The 22,028-nt window shown below is 37.7% G+C and overlaps 2 protein-coding genes across 3 annotated transcripts in view; both read left to right on the top strand.

Annotated features, from left to right (window-relative positions):
• The first annotated feature begins 655 nt into the window (after positions 1-655).
• On the top strand, positions 656-3,151 carry myd88 (MYD88 innate immune signal transduction adaptor). The gene is made up of 5 exons (XM_033985745.2): positions 656-1,053; positions 1,377-1,508; positions 1,596-1,773; positions 2,413-2,504; positions 2,593-3,151. The coding sequence occupies exons 1-5, from the start codon at positions 750-752 to the stop codon at positions 2,745-2,747; spliced, it is 861 nt and encodes a 286-aa protein (XP_033841636.1). The 5' UTR covers positions 656-749; the 3' UTR covers positions 2,748-3,151.
• A 411-nt stretch (positions 3,152-3,562) lies between these two features.
• Positions 3,563-22,028, top strand: part of oxsr1b (oxidative stress responsive kinase 1b) — a 30,337-nt gene continuing 11,871 nt past the window's right edge. The window contains exons 1-3 of one of the 2 annotated variants that reach the window (XM_033985564.2): positions 3,563-4,158; positions 11,537-11,649; positions 15,856-15,964. In XM_033985564.2, the coding sequence (XP_033841455.1) occupies positions 4,089-4,158; positions 11,537-11,649; positions 15,856-15,964 (292 nt within the window). In that variant the 5' untranslated portion in view covers positions 3,563-4,088. The remainder of the gene's footprint in view (positions 4,159-11,536; positions 11,650-15,855; positions 15,965-22,028) is intronic. The other variant, XM_055229975.1, reaches the window with a different exon arrangement.

The following is a 22,028-nucleotide window of genomic DNA, read 5'->3' as shown; positions in this document are numbered from 1 at the left end:
TATGATTCTGAAATGCTTCTAGGAGTGAAGACATTTCGCTGCTCATCCCAAGCCGCTTCTTCAAAAAAAGCAAACAAAAGAAAGAAAATATAACAATAGGAGGGCCATTAAAGGTTGAATAGGGCCATTAAAGGCTGAAACTGGAGACAGTAGTTGTTTACAGATTCAGTGTGTTTAGGTCGTCCCTTTAAGTAGATACTGTATAAGGCAGTGTCCACCAGCAATCTGACCAGAACTGAAGAAACGGTTTGGATGAGCAGCGAAATGTCTTCACTCCTACAATGATTTGTCCAGTTGATAGATTTAAACTTCGTCTTTTGCTAAATATGTTCATTGTTTGTTTATTTATTTATTTATTTGTTGTTTATTTTTATTTTTTATCTATTTATTTATTTATGTATTTATTTATTTATGTATTTATTTATTTATTTATTCTTTCATTCATTTATTTATTTATTTGGTGTCAGAACAAGGAACTGAAACATTTACGGCCTATCCATTTTTAACCTGTTCTTGAAACTGTTTTTGGAAAAGTCACACAACTCAAGTTAAGACGGAAGTTAAGTTCAGTTCAGTTTTGCACAGTTTTGCTCAATTCACCTCCATTCACATTTATCTCCTCCCTCCTGACGCAGAGCAGTAAACACAACTGCGCGTCACTTCCCATTTTACTTTCCTAAAGGCGATCAGGAAATATTTCGCTTTTGATTCTCTAGAAACAAATCGTCTGTAAGGAAACTGATTTTAACATGGCGGATTCAAAAGTCGATTTGAGTAAGATCCCTTTAATTGCGCTTAATGTTAAGGTTAGGAAAAAGTTAGGTCTTTACTTGAATCCGAAAAACACAGTGGCCTCTGATTGGAGAACCGTCGCAGAAGAAATGGGGTTCTCATACCTGGAGATCACAAATTATGAGAACTGTAAAAACCCCACAGACGAGATCTTAAAGAACTGGCAGGCTCAAAACACAGAAGCATCGGTCGGAAAGTTGCTGTCTGTTCTCACGGAAGTAGAGAGGACAGATGTCGTAGAGGAACTTCGTGACTTGATAGGTAAGGGCCTCCCAGGAGTCCTATGTTCTTATAGTATGATTTATTATATATAATTCAATAGTTATTAGCCAATCTGGGTTCTCTTTGGACCCTGACTGTAACAGAATAAGCATAAGGCCTCTGTGTGTTATTAGGCAAGGCAAGTTTATTTGTATATAGAACAATTCAAAGTGCTTTACAAAATAAGAAATACCTTAAAATCACATAAAACATAAACAATAACAAATAATCATCATAAAATTAAAAGAGTGCATAATAAAACCCTTTCAGTCATATGCACAGCTAAAAGTATAGTAAGTGTTCTACTGTGATGGCTGTAATAGATGAAGATGTGAAGAAGTACATCGAGTTTATGAAGAAGAAGGATGACCCCCCTGTGCAGGTGCCTGAGGTGGACAGCTGTGTGCCCCGAACGCCTGAGAGATTAGGGATCACTTTGGCAGATGACCCAGACGGTTTGTAAAATGATCTTAACTCATGACAGTGGGCCTAAATACATTAAAGCTAAAAGCTGATATTGATTCTCATGTGTCAAAATGCAGGTGCACCAGAATTGTTTGATGCATTCATCTGCTACTGCCAGAGCGACTTCAACTTTGTTCATGACATGATTCAAGAACTGGAGCATACAGCATACAAGCTCAAACTGTGTGTGTTTGACAGAGATGTTCTTCCAGGCTCCTGTGTCTGGACCATCACAAGTGAACTTATTGAAAAAAGGTGAGCTTCTGATACATCTCTTTGTTTTACATTCAGATTGAACTATAGCAGGCCTACTTGTAATAAATGGTAGGCGCATGCAAGAATATAGTTTTATTGATTTGTGCATTAGTGCATGTATTTATTGTTTTGTGCTTTTTGTCCGTATCCTTAGGCCTGTCATGATAACATATTTTGAAGTTCAAGATATTGCTGAAATATAGACAATAAATGATAATATTATTAGTAATTGATATGATAAGTAATTATTACCACCAACACAATAACCCAAGAGCAGATTTAACAACAAAAGCTATTCTAAATGTACAATATTGTTAAAATTGTTAAGCTGCCATAAATAAAAAGTAGAAGGAAACACTTGAGGACTTAGTTTTCATCTGTAATGAGTTACAGAAATGATTAATTAAACCTTCTATGGCTCAAATTATATACTGCCAAAAAAATAACCCAAAATTTCCCAGTAGTGCAAAGAAAATGTACACATGATAAATAATAACACCAAAAAATGCAGTTCCAACTTTCATATATAGTAATTATCGTGACGTACTACTACTACTTACTTCTTATTCTGTAACAAAAATAAAAAATGTGTGCCCGTAATGTTCTAATGCTGCTTTGTTGTTTATGTAATTAATGCAGATGTAAAAGGATGGTAGTGGTGGTTTCTGATAAATACCTTGAGAGTGATGCCTGTGACTTTCAGACTAAATTTGCACTTAGCCTTTGTCCTGGTAAGTCAACATTTCTGTTTAAATTACAATTACATATACAGTTGTTTTCTTTTTCTGTCTTACTGAATACCTTTTTTTTTAATTACAGGTGCTCGAAGCAAACGTTTAATACCAGTGATATACAAACCAATGTCAAAACCATTCCCCAGTATTTTGCGTTTTCTGACTGTGTGTGACTACACTCGTCCTTGCACACAGTCCTGGTTTTGGGTACGACTGGCTAAAGCACTTTCTCTTCCATAAAGAGGATTCAAGGAGGACAGGATTTCTTGTGACAAGTGCCACTGAAGCACATAAAAGTGCTGTTTTAGATGCCAACATGTATCTCATTCCATACATGGATTGAAAATAGGTTTGCTTACACAGGCAGAGAATAATAATTTTGTAGTAGTAATATTTGTGCATGTTGTAATTGGGTAAGCCATTTCATTTTATGTAAAGGCTTATACTGAGGCAGTGCAAACTTTATTTTTTTTGCAGTAGCCACTTCCTCTGTTGAGTCAACCTCTATATGAAGCTAAACCACAAACGAAAAGATTTTATCATATTATTTTCATGGTTTGTACGCCTCATACACTGTGATCTCATGTGTCCCCTTATGATTTTTGCATCTATTATTTATAAAAGGAATAAATTACATGTTTTACAATAATCTTTTGTGATAATTATGTGTTCGTCTGTGTCTTCCTTACTTGTCCAGCAAGGGTCGTAGTTGCTGTCCAAAAAAGCTTGCTGCACATGTCTGTAATGTAATGTTTTTTTTATCCAATCGAAAAGTAGAAAAGGCGAAAATGTCCAATCAGCGCGCACCAAAGCCCGCTCTGGAACGCCCTTTTTTAAAGACCTTGATTTTGATTAGCTAGCTCCCTACACCTGACTTATCAGGCATTATACCCCGTCTCCGCGGGGTCAAATATCTTTCTTTGTTCACAAATAATTGTGGAAATCATTTTATTTTTGATATTAATAGGTATGTCAATATGGGAAGGTTAAGATGGGTTGGTTTATTTTTTGATACAGGAATGTTATTGCCTGAAAGGGAAATCTCTGGGCGTACCAGTCTCAAGTTAGGTGTGGCGGAATTAAAGGCGTTTCAATTAGCGCAAAAAACCTGAACAATTGCTTATTATTTTAAATAAAACTTAGAGAGTTACGCAGTATAAGGGTAAAACGCAAATTAAGACGTTTTATGAAAGTTTTGCCACACTTTTCCTTGTAAATACCCTCGCAATTCTCGCAGTTCTACCTAAAGTAAAATAGCTGTGCAGCGGTTTAACTAACAGCGACCAATACAGTAATTCCCCTGACACCGACAGGATGCCCACAGCGATGCAGAGCGTTTATAGAAGGCTACAGCCCGTGTGTCTGTCGGGAAGGTCCACATTTGCTCAGGCGGAATGCGGTAGGCGGGGCTGCTAGGCTAGTGTCAAACTTTGGGAATGACAGGAGTGCTGCAGGATTCGCGAAGAAGGGGAAGAGTCGCCCTTGTTGGTACTATTTGGATTACTTTTACCTCTTTCTACACAGCGTCTTTGGATTCACCAAGATTTCGCCTATAGTCGGGTGTCAGTGGATTTCCCAGTCATGTCGGAGGACCTGAGCTCCCAACCCTGGTCCATCAACAAAGATGATTATGAGCTGCACGAGGTGATTGGTATGTGGACCTTAGCATGTTGTTAGCTAGATGTACTTGTTACTCGACAGCATAAATGCCTGATGTTAGGTCGCAGCACTAGCTTATTCTGTGTTGTATCATCTGTAACATGATTGCGGTGATGAATAACTGTACGTCTTCTTCCGTTAGAGCTAGCTCATCTATACGGTGTGTAAAAGCCCGACAGCCCGCTCGGGCGGTGCTGTAGCGAATAGTCATGAAATGCCCCCAAACCAATTTGCTCCGTCCACGGGGGATGCGGAGAAGGGGGAAACGAGCGTCACGTATGTAGTTACAGTCTGGTTTGGACAATCTGGTGAAAGAAACAGCATTTCATCAACAGGGCGTTCATTTTTTTGAATTAAAATCAAGTTTTTATGAAAAGCTTAGCCTGTTGACACACCCCAAACTGCCTTGTTTTGGTGAGGTCTACTTCACACTTTTAAGTTGTAACATAACGCCTAGATATCATTTGCCTACTGCATTGCCCACACCTGTAAAATGAATTTGTATCACAAACTACAACAATACAAGTGCTATAGTTCTATAGAGTTATGATGATCAATGTTATGTCTGTTTGGCAATTGTGAACAGGCTACTGCTGTAGTAATAGATGTAATAGATGTACTGTTTATTAGTAATCCAAGAGTCATGCATCTAACCAGCCGCTCCTGAGCAGTGTCAGTGAGTCTTTATGACTTAGTGAGTTGACTGATGTATTCATTGACAGCTCATACTAAAGGTTTAAATGCCCCTCCCATCTCATAGCTCTTAGCTGCTCCTCTGACTTATACTTTGTTGGAAAGATAAGAAGGCATATGTAAAATGCATAGGCAAAGTATTGTTCTGTTTAAGTTTATGGCCCTGGCACGTGTTTCCTCTACAGGGAATCTGTGTTTACAAAGGGCCAATTCTGCAAACCTTAAACTGACCTTTTTGTATATTTGCCAAAGCCCTGCATTTAACTAACTCATGTCTACCTTTCCCCTCATGCAGTTACTTAGAAATATGAACCGAGGGTATCCCACCAGATAGTACCACGTTATTTGGCATGCTCTGATAAAGCCCCTCTTGTACAGAAACCGGTTCAGTGGCATTTTTTGAGTGTAAATCAAATTCTCAACATACTTGAACTGATGAACTTTAGCTGGCATAAAGTGATGCATAGAAGAATGTGTTCTGAGTAAACTTTAGAAAAAAGTCTTTTTACTTAATGGAAGGAAGTTATTTTGGACATTTTTGATTCTAAAAATGTTTCCACTAATGAGTTATGCCCTTTTTGTCTTCACTTTGAGTTTTTGAGAGTTTTTCAGTGTGGTTGCTGTTGTTGTGTGATATTTCTCATTTAGGATTTCAATGGTGTGTGGAATGTCATTGAGGAATGCCACTCAAAGGTAATAAAAGAGGAGTGACGTGGGGGTGAACTGACCCATAGGTGTCAGGTCAATCGGGCCAATCTCAAAGCTCCTGCTCCAGTATAGGCATTAGCTCATGATGAAGGACGGTCTTGGTTTCCCTCAAAGGTCCCCTGCTTTAAGAGGCTAATTCAAGGCCAAGCTAATCTGATAAGATATGATTGAGCGAGCTCTATGTACTTTTTATGTAAACTTACAAAGGACAGACTTCTTGTGTGACTTTATTCTGTCCGTTTCGACCAAAAGTGTACACTAGTATTGATATAGGTTACGTTAACATTCGCAAATTTCAGATGGAGTGCAAGGGTCAATATAACTATAACATATATTGTTTAAGAGTGAAAGGTATGATCCACAAATGTTGAACCTTATCATTATTTGCTGAGGATTTGCTCCACAAACTTGCCATATTAAGCTTATGGCTTGAAGTCCTTTCAACCAACAACAATAACTTCTTTGGGGCTGAATAATGGCATCACTTTCTGAAGCTATTGTGAGAATTTTTTTTCACATTTTTGTTATTCATTTTCATTCATCTTTATTTATACTGGAAGAACCCAATGAAAGAATCAGACTCTATTTTTCATGAGCACCCTGTTAAAATACAGAACAATACAAATAAAAATTAACAAACAAATAACTACATAGGTTGATTTAAAATATCAAAAATAGTTGCAGATGTGATTATAAATGTTTATCACCAGATTATTTAAGTGCATTAGTAGCACCAATGTATCCAGTTTTGCATGTCCTTGAAAGAACCATAATCCTTTTTTCTCATTTCAGTTCTAGTGTGGCCAGTTTTTCAATCACGAGATCTTGTATTAAAAGTTCTCATATCAAATTTCAACAAGTAAGTGAGATATCCAGGCAGTCTATGAAGTAATCCCTTTGTAAATACATTTTATACAGTTTTGTTATCTTTTGACAGATAGCGATGGCCAAGTGAATACTGGTGGGTTTTAAATTCATCACCTGATATGAAATGAAGGGCTGAGTGAAAGAGTGTATGTAAAGGTTTCAAAGTAGAGGCTGACGTCTGCATGTTTATTACAACTCCACGATCTAGTACTGAAAGAAAGGTTGCTTGAACAAATTCTTTTGTGTAATTCGGTGAGATACAAGATTTAAATGCTGATAGAGAAGATGTTGAACTTTGTGCCATTTTAATTACAGAGAAATTAACAAGGTCAACTATTCTATAATCTGGCAATTACAGGAAAATCCCCCATAGAATTCTGATCTGTCTAGCTCAATAGGTTACGTTCACGACCTGCAATTTGATTATTTTATAATGTCAGATAGAGGGCAGAGGCCTATATAGACTCAAGTGTTTGAAAGTAATATCCAAAAGTATTATCTGCAAAGCTTGAATTTCCTCATAATTTATTGGGGATTGGCTAAACACTATTTGGCTTGTAGTGCTTTCAGTTGACAACAATCAGGTCTTTAGAGTTGAATACTGGCAACTTTTTCTGAATAGTGAAATTGTGATAATAATGTTGAACTTTGAGCTAGTTTTTGTTTTATGCGGATAGGCTAATTACAGAGATGTTAACCATAAACCAGACAGTACACAACATCTGCAATATTACAGTTAAACAGCAAATCCTACCATATAGAATTGTGACATGCCCTCTAGCTTAATGTTAAACTCTATTAATACTTACTTAGTATATTGTTACTTTCCATAAGGCCCCATAGGGTCTGCTATATAAATACATTACTCTTTTTTCCACAGCCCTATAGCAAATGTCAAATCAAAATTACTTATCACTCTGTTTTGAGGAAACATGCTTACAGGCAACAAACTGTCTTTTCAAAGATCACAATTGTTTTGTCAATGGTGATCCAGAACTTTCATGCTGTCTGCAAAATATTGCAATTGCATCCTGTCGCCAATCAATTTATCAACATAACAAACTATTTCACATGAAAAATGTCTACGATGGAGAAGAGAAACATAGATTCCATTAGACTGATATGACCTAGCCCTTTACCATGTAGCTGACAACTGGATCATCACTATCTGATTTACACTAACTTAATATATTGATTTGATTTTGCTGTGCTCTCAAAACAGCCTAAATCTAGTTTTGTGGCACTAAAGATAGTAAAAGAGCTTGTGCTTCCTCATGTTAGTATAATGTTACAGTTGAGATGATGTAAGGGTTCTACTTTGTAAAGAAGTTGAAAAGCCGTGTGATGGTTTTATCTTTGGCTCATAAAGTTAGCATTACCCTCTGTAGCAACATAACGTACAGCTTTGGTAATGAGACTTTATAAAATATTCAGTAATGGCATCAGCAGGTCTCAGAAGAGCTTTGGATACACTTGAGAAAACTCCACAGTGCTGAATAAAATGTGTTAGCGTTAGAGTAATATTTTATAGTGTAATACTTTGATTTGGAGCATTTCTGTTTCTTTATCTTCATACTCTCTCCATGTAGGCTTGTCGGGATCATTACTATATCAATTTATTGTTCAATATATTTGTTTGTAATAGCGGGAGCATTTTGGTTATTTTTCTGTACAATGATTAGATTTGAGCTGTAGAAGGTTGAATGAACTTCTATGACCCATTATAGATGTAAACTAACTATTTGCATTCTGGTATGTATGTATTGCAGCTCATATTTTTTTCTTTTATTGTTACTTTTTGGGGATAATTCTGCTTTATGGTTTGGTTTTAATATTATTGTTTATTGGCTATATATTTACTTCAACAATATATCACACTTCAAAATGTGTTATTGTGACAGGCCTATCTCCATGTAAGAACTAACCAACACTGTACAGAGAGGGTCACTGTTGAACTTGTGAGCTCTGTCACAAGCGCAGTGTGTGACTTTTAAATGACACCAGTTTAATTACCCAATAGCATTAATAGCATACTGTGTCATGCTTTTTGGGGGCATTAAAGGATCTATATGTAAGATTTTGAAATTATCAAACGATTATGTTATAATTTTGTGTGATTATTATGATTGATTATCCAATCAAAAAGCAGAATGAGCCTCGCACGAGTCTCTCATTTGGATTGCCAGTTTCAATGCTGAAATCCAATTAGTTTATACGTAAAAGGACACTCTCTAATCCTCACTACATTAACCCTAGTACCTGCATCCAATCATTAAGCAGTGCTAGTGCAACCTCTGACTGAATTCTGGAGGTTCTGAGCTTTCACATGAGGCATAACCTTTCTGTATATAATAAGAAAAACTTGTATGTGTCCTCTATTTGCAGGCGTAGGCACTGGCAACCCAGCCTGTGATTGTACGTAGTACCTTTTTTGTTTTTTAAGAGCGCAAGCTACATAGTTCCTTTTAAACTGTAAGCTACTTCATACATAGTTCCTTTTAAACTTAATTTACTTCCTTTTTGCTGAAAAATTGCTATGTGACATTTTTGTATGACCCGACTAGAGTCTGGTTCTTAAAAAAAAAAAAGAAATCACAACTAAGTATATAGCTGTGGGCGGAGACAGGGGATAGGTGAAATAGACATTTTCTGAGCACATTTTCTGAGGCAGGACAGTACATGATTGCTAAAACATTCATGAATCACTGAAAATACAATTTTGTGTGGGCGAAAGAGGGAACACCTTTATATCGTAGTTTACCCAGAAAAGAGAAGTCAAGTTTACATGTCCCCCCTTAAGTATGCTGCATTTGAGTGTGGAATTCCCTGTGACAAATTGCTACGTAAAATCTACACAGGCATCCATTTAAGAGAGACAGAATGTCTGTGGATCAGTCAGGTTTAATATAAAAGACTAGTCAATTTATCCTATTAATATGACAATTCAAATCATTTTACTCAAAAGGCCCACATCATTTTGCTGCTGCTTACTTAGATAAAACAATAAACTGTTAAATTACAATTGTTTTTTTGTTTTGTTTTTTTTTGCTTATCTAAGATGTGGAAAGCTGTGTAGTTCATTGATCCATGAATCTAATGATTTGCTTTTCCCAATGCACTTTAGTGCAGAAGGGGATAAAGATCAGGCTTGTCATTTGAGTAAAATAAATGTAAAGTATAAATTAATATAAGTCAAATCATTAAACTCTTGTTGAGCCTTATTAAGTTCCTGGTTCATCTTTCACTGACCAATCTTAGCTCTCCTTCAGAAATGGTGATTGTTCAATCAGAGCTTTCCTTTAGGAGCAGACTCTGGTTAAACTCATGGGTAGAGGAATAAAACCTGCTCTGGACCAGGTTAAGTTCACAAAGTGAGTTACTATGGTGAGTGACTCAGAGTTTAGTTTAACACTCTGAGAATACTGAAACAGAATACTCTTGAGTTGACCTCTTTTCAGGGTTAACAACATCTGAGTTTGGCCTAAACCTGCTTCTTGAAACGGGGCCTAACATCAGGTTTAAGTTAACTACTGAGCTTCATGATCTTTAGGCTCAGTGACTGCCGACCCAACAGGGTTCTCCCTTTTCTATGTGCGCTCATACTCTGCAGCCTCACTGTGTTTGTTTGTACAGAACAATTTACACTGGGCTGTGTACAGGGCGCTCAGCTCCCAAAGGTGCGGCCCGGTTTGTTTGGGATTGGTGGTGGCAGTGGCTGAGGGATATATTTACAAGAGGAAGGAGGGTTGGGGTGGACGGCTGGGATGTAGGGCTGGGGAGGGGGTGATATTCTTAGAAAGTGGGTGCTGCTGGTTAGAGTGCTCTGCAAAATCTATAGACCATACACAGTGACAAGTACCAATACTAGGCTTTATGTATAAAATAATCCTTATTTCACTTTCAATAGTTGGTTGTGGGGCAACTTATTATGTTATTATTCTTGTTTAACTCTCAATGAAATTACAAGGAAATCGCAGTTTTATGGGATTATGACTAAGAACAGCTAATCCCCATATGTCACTTGTGTTTATAACTTTATGCTGGTCTCGTAGCCTAGAGTTCTAATTACCCTGATTAAAACAGTTAAATAAGCTATGGTCATGCCCTTTGGGAAGATTAGCTTCTTAATTAAAATAAGAAGCTCAATTGTATTAATATGTGGCCTCTTTCAAGCACTACTTGTTTCCCAAATCACAAAAACTCAAAACAATGAATGTTTTGTTAATATTTTGGCTAAGATTAACCTACGAGTTGTTAGGAAAAGCTATTGGATCTTTTTGCTGGTCACCAAAAACAAGAGTGGCTAACATCACTATAGCATATGTGTGTGCGTGCGCGTGTGTGGGTGTGTGTGGTATAGGAGCATTGAGGGGGCAGTGAAATGACTTCATAATAAAGGAACACCAGGCAGACCTCTCCTGGGGCGGATTTTACAAGCTTGGACTCGGCACGTCGCACAATATTGAAAATGAAGATTAGCCCGGTGCTGTATTAAAGATTTAATCAGATTGTAATCCATGTTTGGTTTGTGTGTTTGGGCTAGAATAAACTTGTTGAGATTTGTACAGCTCACAGTGCTGTTGGAAAGTCTATCCAAAAGGTTAAGAAGGTGGACACTGGAGAACTGCTGAACTTTTCCAATAATCTCCTATGTTCGTCATGCTCATGCCAAAGGTCAAACAAGGTGCAGAGCATGATCCTTTATTCATTTAATAAAACAGTCATTCATTAACATGGACAAAGATCGTGTGAATTACATTGAACATATTCTTATTTTTTAAATTCAAATTTCCCAATCAAAATCAAATTGTAATTTCAAATTTTAAAACCTGTGCATGAGATTTACAGAATAAATGCAACTTCTGGAAATTTTAAATGTCCGATATGAACTGAATCCTAATTTGAAAACAATGCCAAGTCAATTGCTATACTTTTTAGGAAAACAACAAAACATTGTTCAGCGCTAAGATACACAGATATCAAGTAAATTAATAAATTAATAAATTAATTTCTCAATTAATTTTCTGATGTTTAGGCTGTAGATCTCAATGTTATGTATTTCCAATGTATTCATTGTGTTTATTTCTTCCCATTTCTTTCAGGTAGTGGGGCCACCGCAGTGGTTCAGGCCGCCTACTGTTTACCCCGAAAAGAGAAAGTGGCCATCAAACGTATTAACTTGGAGAAGTGCCAAACGAGTATGGATGAACTCTTGGTAAGACACACTCTTTCAGACAATCACTGACTGACTTCTGTGGCATCAAAGGCACATTTGAAACATAAGGACTTATAGTTTAGTCTATGGTTCAAGTTAGCGTACCTCTGGTTTTCATTAGTGCTGTTCTCAACCCTCCTTCAATCACACTGGTCACTTCAAACACTATCCGGTTTGTTCTTCCACAGAGTGTCCACTTACTGCCAGGAAACTATTAGGCCACCACTGGGACATCTTTTAAAAGCTGTATTGTATCTCGATGCCCTCAATGCAATTTCGCTCAACACATCTTTAACTGTGTGATGCATGGTTTACCTCAAGAGGGGAAAGATTTAATACAACTCTCCAGGAAAGATCTTGTTACATTCTTGAAAGTGGCTGTGTCAAAAATAGAAGATCACACACATGAGTTTCAGAGTGATGAAAAATTAACACCAGCCCCATAGAAATTTAGCGATTCAAAACGAAATGTTATATCTGTGAATGATTAAAAGTCCTCAAGATGTCACCTATAAATAGAAAGCTGAAAGCCATGAATAGTGTAGACCTTGACTTGTACAAAGTTAATACATTTAAACAATCTCTTTGGTGTTTTCAATTCAGATAGCAAAGTACTGGGTCAGTACTATAATAACGATAATAATAATAATAATAATAATAATAATAATAATAATGATAATAATAATAATGATAATAATAATAACGACGATAATAATAATAATAATAATAATAATAATAATAATAATAATAATAATAATAATTAATAATAATAAAAACGCTTTGGATTATATGTGTCTTTCAAGATACTCAAAGCACTTTACATTGCATGCTTAGAAAATGGTAGATCTGAGGAAAACTATAGCCAGTGCCGTTTCTTTTAGCAATTTTGTGGGCTTTGCTATGGATTAGAGCTGCAAGATTAATCGCAGTTGAGTCGAAATCACAATTTGAATGATGCAATTGGCAAATTACAGGACTGCCATTTTTAAATTAAAGTGCCACAATTTCTTTCATAAACCACAAAACATCCTGTCTTATTGCATAAAAAAACTGCTAACCCTACAGTTTAGAAGTGAACCTTGAACAGTATCCTATTAGATATTGTTTCCCAAATCATTCATTAAAAAATTGTATTGTTAGTATCGACAAATCTCAGATATTGGACCTTCCTTAGCTATGTTTTTTTCAGTATTTAGCCAGCCTGATTTGTTATGATCTCCTGGTGAGCTCAGTTGACCTTTATTCCCCCTAACACATTGAAAAGTGTATAGGATACATTTCGTGTAGTGTAATCCTTGTCAGTCCAGACGTGATCCTGGCTACACACAGTAAGCGTCTCACCTCCAGCTCTGTCCAGGGGAGAACCTATACCCTTTGGCCTCTGCAGATGAACGTGAGTCTCTAGTGCTCCGGTCACATGGACAGCTCCACAGCTCAGATTTCCTGCCTGCGCTTTCCCCATAATTCCACAGCCTGCTGGATACCTACTATAGTGGCGAGGAAGCGTTAAATTGAACCCAGACGGGGCATGCATGTAAAAAGGGGCCCAGTGCTTGTAAAGGAACTTGGAGGTTATGGACATGTTCTGTTAAAGTTTCAACAACAGTCAGACTTCAGTCATCATTCATGCCTCGCCTCGTGGTATGTGCAAGCTATTCCTGGCACAGTAGTTTGATGGACAAGCACTCTGAGTGATGAAGGTGTTAACAGTTCATTTTATATCACAGATGGTTACTATGTCATTGAGTGCAGGGTATATTAAAGGTAATGAATAGATATCAGTTTCTAGTAGTATTTTCTCAATGCCAAAATGTAATTATTTAATTAAGGCATTAAACAATATTAGTAGTAGTTTTATATTATCATGGTTTGACCCCATTTTGGTTGGTTAGTTGGTTAGTTTGTATTCAAGATCACTCAATTTTCTTCACATCTCCGTGAAGCATTTCCAAAAGGTCAATAAAGGGACAAGAATTACGAGGAAGGAATGTTTTTGTTCTGTCATGACTAATCTCAGCCATGAAGGCAGGAATGGTGAGATGTGGCATATCATTTGTCAGTTGACAGCAGTTACATTTGAGCTGGTGTAGCCCTGGTGACTGTTTAGTCTGTTTTTACTGTTTACAGTTTGAACCCTAAATCTAACCCTTTGTTCTTAATTAGATTTAGTCTTTTCTTGAAACAGTTTTAGGAAGTTTTGTTTCAAGTGATTGCGAAGCAGTGGCTGCCTTTCTGTTCCTCTCAGTTGTGTGTATGGTTGTGTGTTGCGTTGGTTGGCAGATTGGCTCAGAGCGCATGAGGCTCTGAGTAACCCAGTCTGATGTAACATTGTTTCTATAGTGGCTCCTCTGTCCGTCTGAAGTCACTGTGATTCTGTGGCACCAGTTTGTGACAATGGAGTATTTATAAATTTTACTCAATGTCAAGGTCCTCAAATGGCCACAGTATCAGAGGAGCTTTTACACAAACACAAAGTTTCCTGGAAGTTAATGGACCACCTCTTCTATAATTCTGTGTTACTTAAAAAAAAAAAAAAAAAGTTTTTATTTTGATGCACATTGGTGTTGCATTGAACCACATATGTAACACGTATGTATATGTTTTTTACATATATTTCTGCTGTGTTGAATGTACACGTGTATGTTTTCAAGAAGCCTTTATTTTGTTCAGATACTAAAACTGTAACTTATGTTAAAGCATCCAACCAGTTTGTAATAAATTAGGGGAGTTTTGCCATCCATGGAACTCAGTGCAGTTCCTTTACAGCTGTGATACTAAGCACCTGGTTTACTGAGCGTATGGAATGCTTTTCTATACATTTCTAAATATAAGTGCTATGACAGTTTCAGTAGACACAGGCCCATCATCAGGCCCAGGACTCTATAGAAACTGTGAGTCACACACTACACTATTGTGTAAACTCAAACATACCTGTAGTTGACATGATCCAGTGACTTGGCAATCTGGTTGCACCCTTATTATGACTCCCATCAGTTCCCTGTGATGGTCTCATGATGTCACCTGCCTGGAAGACCCCAGGGCTGTGCGATACTGATGAGTCGGCAGTACAGAGTGCTGCTGAGGCACTATATGTGAGTGTATGCTGATGGGGCTTCAGGTTGGACTTTGATTGCTTGCAGTGTGACCCTCCCGCATCTATTTATTGATCACTTTGCCTTGAACAAACACTCCTCTTTTGTGGAAGTGAGTCTTTGCCTTGTTGAGCCAGAGAGGCGCTGTTTCTGCATTAACTGAACAGCTGTGTTAAAATGGGATTTGAGGTTTTACTGTGACTTGGCAACTTTATTTTACCCTTTTTTACCAGGCAGAACATTAACAAATGGTGTGTGTACACTAAAATAGCTTAAATTTTCAATAATGTTTACTTTGTCCTGTATTTCGTGGAAAGAGTGGGCTCTTGCAAACCTATACTATATTTAATACTCACATTAATCTAAGATGTCACTTGGGGGTTCACTGAGTTTAGCTGCCGTTTACCAACAAAAGCATCATTTGTGTCCATTCCTCCTCACTGGGGTGTCTCTCCTTAGCGGGCGCGTCTATCCTCAGATGACTGCAAACTGGTGCTGATGTGATGGATTAGACCTGTGTGCCAGCATTACCTCAGCTCCCCTGCTTTCCAAACTGCTCACATTCATTCTGACAAAAAGGAGCTTTATTAAGCACTTTATTGACTTAGCCTCAAGTGTGTCATTTCAGGTTTGAATTCCTGTAAAAAGTTGATTTGCTTCATTCATTTTACAGGCACTTGTGCTGCTTGCCACTTTTACAATTGCCACCACATTTTTGTGTTTCCTCAAGTGAAAACTGAACAGAAGTAAAGTTAGTAGGTCTCTGTGTGTGCTTAAAAATATATAAAATAATCAATTATATGCACAAGTAACAGCTCCCACATATGCAGATTACACAATATGTCATGCACAGTGTAACGTTTGGAAGAGGATACACCACCTGCTTGTTTCCATAGAGATGGCATTGCTTTTGTCTGGAATGTTTCACTGTATGGCATTAAATATATATCCATGGAGACAAGCCTCTGATGCCACCATAAGTTACATGTCAAATCAGCAGACAAAACTATGCAAAACAAAGAGTTATGTAGTGCACATAATTACAGAGTGATGTGTCCAACCTGGAGCTCTGATTGACAGTAATTTCCTAATTTTTTCCCTTTTTCGTCTACAGAAAGAAATCCAGGCCATGAGCCAGTGCCACCATCCCAACATTGTGTCTTATTACACCTCGTTTGTGGTCAAGGATGAGCTGTGGCTGGTCATGAAGCTGCTCAGCGGGGGTAAGGTCATGGGTCATTTAATTTCCAATGTGTAAAGTATTTTGAGTGTTGATGTTGCTCCCTGGTGCTAATAAGGGGCAGTGTTGTGAGCAGGGCCACTTGAGTCTCTGATTGGGGGGAATGTGACAGCACTGATCCCATTGTGTCCTGTGTGGCTGCAGCTTTTTCCGGGTTCAACTCCGAGCACAAGTTAATAACAGGATAGGCTAATAACAGGCCACACTTGCAGCATCCATGTGGCACTGCTGCAATTAACCAGTAAGAAGAGTATGAGGAGGCCATCTCTACAATTTTATATAAATTTGGCTTGTAAAATGCATTGAACTTTTTTGGTGGATGGACATGTGGTGATATTGCTTTGCCTGGAATGCACTTGCCTGTCCCAATGGAAACAAGCAGGTGACGCAAACATGCCAAGTTATTGGTCAGATCTATAGACTTTAATAATAAATGCTCCTTAGATAGTTTAATGTCATACTTTGAAACATTCCAGGCAAAGCGATATACATCTCCATCTCCTCCACCAGAAAAATTACACCTTAACAGTGAAAGCATTTGACATTACAGAGGAAAAATATGTAGACATCTCTCTCCCCTGTTATCTCTTTGATTAAACAAATCCAAAGACCCTCTCTCTGCCCTCCTTTCTCTTACTTCTAGTACACAGCAGTCCAGTTGTGATGGTGCCTGTGGGTGAATGCCTTGCCCTATGATGCCATCTCATCTTATTCTGCATAAAAACAGTTAACCCTGTAATTTCAATCAGTACAAACATGTTGTGAAATGTGATTCTTGTATTAGTTTGTCAATTCACATTTCAATCTTTTTGTCAATTCTTCTGTATGCATTTGAAATATAAACTTTGAACAGAATTGTGTTATTAAAATCTATTGCAATCGAATCGCAATGTATTCAAAAAATCACAATTAGATCTTTCCCCCACATGGTCCTCCTCTGTGCCCGCTAAGCCACGCCACAGCAGACGGGCGGTTTCACAGTTGGAGCGCTATGCACTTAACATGGCCTCTCTCATGCCCCTCATGCCTGTTAAACCAAGGCCATTGATGTTGGGTTTATTGTGTCAGTAATGAAATGATGGCCCTGGCGATGCTTGCCATGGCGACGGAGCTCAGATGAGTGTGGCTTTATAGACCATGGCTCCACAGGGCACAGCATACCAGCCACAGGAAGGCCATTCTGCCCGTCTGCAGAGCTGATGGAGCGGAAGACGCCCTCCGGCCTCTTTTTGTGTGTGCTTTGGGTTTGAAGAGCAACTGACAACGCCTCTGTTTATCTGACACAACCCAAGCAACTGGAAATACAAAAGATACTGAACTATTACAAAACTGTCACTGAGTCTATATACTGTATCAGGGATGTAACAAAAATGATTCCCACATACTTAAGTATCAAGTATGTATCAAAACTACATACTCAAGTATCAAATATCTAAGGAAAAAAAAAAATCACATTTGCATACAATTGAACGTTCTTGAAAAGTTTTTGAATTATCTTGATCTAGTATAAAAGAAAATCTAAAGTCAAATTTGACATTTTGTGACAACACTAGACTGTATATACCCAGCAAGAACTGACCACCTGCATTTAATGGGGCTTTTAATTGCCTGTGTGTAGTATTAATCAATTTTTTTTTTTTTTTTTTTTTACTGGGGCTAGATTTGCATGACAAAACTATTAGCATGTTTTCATTGCTTTTTTCCACTTGCAAATTGTGAGAATGGAGAGAAGATATGAGTAAACGAATTAAGTGTTACCTAGCATGTTAGCTCAAAGCCAAACCTGCACAGCTGTCGGTAAACTGTCGTCACAGTGATTTTCAGGAAATTCCAGTTTTGGCTGTGGCCTTTGATTCAACACCTGTTCAAAGCAGGGCACAATCTGTGAATGAGTGAGTTCCCATTGGAGAGAATACACTGAGATACCAATGAGATACACGAGGAGCTAAGATCATGGTGAACTAATAATAATCAACAGGTGCCGCCACTAGACCAAGTTGTTGGTCATATCTATGTAGAGATAACCCCGCTCTCAGTTCGAATATGTTTTAAGGTATTTTTGATCAATAAATACACCCTAGAATTGTTTAATGCTATTCTAAGAAACATTTTAGGCATAGCAAGAACATCATCAACATCAACATGGAGACAAGATGTTGACCAACCCTCACCAGAATACTTACATAATGCACCTTTTTAAATCATTTGCTTTATGGTCCGCCCTCACCACATCCTCCTAAGCCCCGCCCCTTCCCCACTGGCCTTTCACACAGTTGGCATCTGCTTTCATGATCCCCTCTTTCTCTACTCTCTCTTCTGCTCCGCACAGCACAAGTGAAAGATTACCAAGGTGCAGAAAGGTGTTTCAAGGATGAATCTGAGTTAGTTATTCTTAAGTGCTGACTTTTACATCATCAAAGTTTTTGCCACAAATCCTGTGAGATTTGGTTAATCCTGCACGAAAAGCGAATGATGATTGGACATTTTTGCACTTTTCTCCTGCTCTACTGTGCGTGCATCTGTTAAAGCTCACTATATGCTTTGTGATTTGTATAAACTCCTCCAGGCATTAGTTAATCTGGGCCAACAGGTGCCATTCATCATGGTGCACACACTCTAATATTGAAACTGGTATCTACTACTTTCCAGGGCTGCACGATAATTCAAAACATTGATATGTTGGTGTTGCAGTTCAGGACAGTAGAGTAAACATCTTTACCAATTTGAAGGTCCACACTGTAATTTTTTTGTCCTCCATCTTCTGGTGGAATTGTCCGGAAAGCTCCACTGTAATTTGATGTACTTTTTTAAACTGTAAACTCAGTTACATAAAAAAGTAAACAGTTAATTTTGCTTCTGAAAACTATGTAGTCTCTGTTAAGATGGTATTTTGACATACACTCTAAGACCAAAACAAGGCTGAAGTAGGAGGATTACATTTTTTGTTTATGGTTTGTCTACTACAGAGTAAAACTTTATATTTGATTTAAGATGGGTTAAATCTATATTAGGATGTATGCATTTCCTTTCCATTGTTCCCTTTTATAACTATTTAAGTTGAAAATCATCTGTTCAGGAAAGCAACCATTACTGATTTTCTTCACAACAGCAGAGAGTAGGCCCTGCTTGCTCTTTAGTCGTCAGATACTTTGTTGTGTCCCCATTTCCTGGTTCATTAGGACTACATCTCCCCCATTGTCACCTGTCACTGCGTGTCTTCCTGGCCTCCCTCGGGTCACCCACACACACAAGCACCCAGCAGCAGAGCAAGTGCCTGTGCCAATGGAGAAAAAAGAACCAACTGCTTTTTCTCAATGAGCTCCAGACCCTTCTCACTATCTCTCCCCCGCATACCTGAGCCACATTCCCCTGTCTTTTTGGGGTGTATGGTTCTACTACACTGCAGTTACTCAATCATATTTTTGGTTCCTTTAACTTTACTTTCCACTTGGCAAAATTGATAATCGTGGATAGATCTGCCAAATATTCTTATATAAGGCTATTGTTAAATAATATTACCAAGTAGGATTGAAAACATGTGGTTCAAAATCATATACTACTCAAGTGCTACTGAAGCAGTGAGTAACTCTTCTAACATAACATTTGATTTATGATCTAGTTGATGTAATATGACAGTCAAAACATTACACAAGTAGAAGAAGATAAGGTTATAAAGCCCTTTACCAAATGTGGATGTAATGAAGATTTAATGATTTATTTTTTTTTTTTGTTACATACGCTTACTCACAATGGGAAGAATAAATAAAACATATTATCTAAGAATACAGTTACTTACGGTTACGTGGAGTTCTCTTGTCAAACTGAAAACACTCTGTTCCACCTTGTGATGTCATGTGGTAATACAGGAAGTGCTCCACAGTGTTATTAAACTCCATACACCTTCACTAGAATCATTTGGATGATTTCAGCCCTGGAATTTCCACTTGTCTCTACTGAACTAAAGGTCAAAGGTAGCTGTCAACTTGAAAACTACAGCTTGATGATGTCAAAAGGTGGAACAGAGCATTGTGAGCTTTGGAGATTTAGACACACTAATAATCAAGGGTTACTCAAACATGCGTGAATGAAACAACACAATTACAGGAATGTTTTTGAAGAGGTAAAAAAATGGCTTAAAGTTCACAAGAGTCAATTTTGCATATTATATTTTTTTATTAAAGATCCTATATGTAAAAGATTGGTGAGATAAACTAGTATTTAAACTACTAGTGATTTAAAGTCAGAACTGGAACTAAGCTGTGTACCACCCAGATCTGCCTTATTATCAGTATCTCCTCTCTGGTGGGCGGTCAGCAAACAAGACAACCTCAAGTGAATAAATATTTCCTCGGTTGCTAAAACACAATCAATTCAATCCAAGAATCTCATTATGAACATTGTTGGAGGATAATGAAAAGGCCACTTCTAGCCTTTGTTTTCAAACACTGCCCATGCCTGTGGCTCAGGGCTTTTGTGAAGACTAACACAGACAGCATAACACAGCTTGTCTGAGAACTGCGTCTTTATCTTGGTCCTCATTCGCAGGCAGAGCCCAGTTTTTTTTTCATACAGACTGTGAATACTTCATTCCTTCTCATTTTTAGAGACGCTCTTTTTAGTTTCTAAAGTCAAGCAACCTGCCTGACCATTGATACAGAGTGGTAGTTTTCAGCAGGAGCCAAAACTCTGGGAGGCAGGGTGACCTCACTGTTGGCATGGAAAGGATCGAGTCATCCTCTATCCCACACTACAGTTCAATCTGAAAACAGAAGAGAAAAAAGCAGGCTATTATCTCACACTTATTTCTCATTCTGAAAAGCAATTAAAGGGCCAGTACTCAATTTTGAACTATGAGTGAGGAACATGCTTCAAAATGCCCCGCCCACCTAGTCCCTTCTCTCACTCTGATGTTGAAACATGACAGAGAAACAACTGTATGAGATAGTCACAGATTGTTGTTTTCCTATGGTTGTCATCCAACAACTTCTCTGAATATATTTGTTTGTCCCTGTTAGTTGCTTCCTTATGTTTCTCGCCCTTTTTTGACTTGTATTCACCTTATTCTGAAACTTGCCGTGGGTGCCACCATTGTCATTCGGGTTGTATTACTTTGCATTGGGCTGCCGATGTGATGTAAAGCCTCCCAGACAATCTGTACATTGTTGACTTGTTGATCACATGAAAAATGGACATTTTACACAAGTTAACCTACTTTATATCATATTGTAGCTGCTGTAACTTTTCCCAAATTCTCCATTGAAATGAATCATATTCCCGCTTAACTAATTGGAAGAGTCTCTACAGTTTAGATGCATTTACGGCAAAAGTGGGCGGGGCAGAATGTGGTCATTAAGACCGCAGGGAGACTATGGTACCAACAAATGTATGTAAAGCTATAGTAAGTTAACATATTACTTTTTGGTTGTGTAAAAATATCAAAATGTATTTATCTGGAATGTAAAATGATTGCTGCATGATTTTGTAAACATATTTTTTTTCTCATCTATTTCCATTTTTACTAAGTCTGACGCACTGGGAATGACACATGGGCACACAGACTGGGGCAGTTTACAAAAAATATCGGTGCCAAATATTGGCAAATTTTTCAGTATTGGACAGTACAGATATCTGGAGAAACATGATGGGCCGATATCAATATTGGAACAGATATATCACCCACCCCTATCATTCAGTCGAATGACAAATAGGGAATAAAAGGTGTTTTCTTGAACTAGAAGAAATAAATATCAGTTACAGGGCTTTTTATTCTTTCATTATTATTCCCATGCAATTGTTTTACTTTGCCTTGGTAAAATTCTAAAGTCTGTAAGATTGTTTTCATGGTGACAAGACAACATTTAAAGAATTATTCCCATCAAGATTCAATTATAGTTGCTGTTTCTTTATTCATCTGCAATCTAATTTGTCCAAACTGTAGAAGATTAAAACATGAATGGTCTGACTGAAAGCCTGCCAATCCAACAGGAAGCATTTGTTTTCATAAATAAGTTTCACTTTGGAGAAGCAAATGATACAGTCTAGCCTGA

This window comes from Periophthalmus magnuspinnatus, chromosome 20 (assembly GCF_009829125.3).
Source record: "Periophthalmus magnuspinnatus isolate fPerMag1 chromosome 20, fPerMag1.2.pri, whole genome shotgun sequence".
In the NCBI taxonomy this organism is placed as follows: Eukaryota; Metazoa; Chordata; class Actinopteri; order Gobiiformes; family Gobiidae; genus Periophthalmus; species Periophthalmus magnuspinnatus.
Note: the sequence above shows the minus strand (reverse complement) of the source record. Positions and strands in the feature narration are given on the sequence as shown.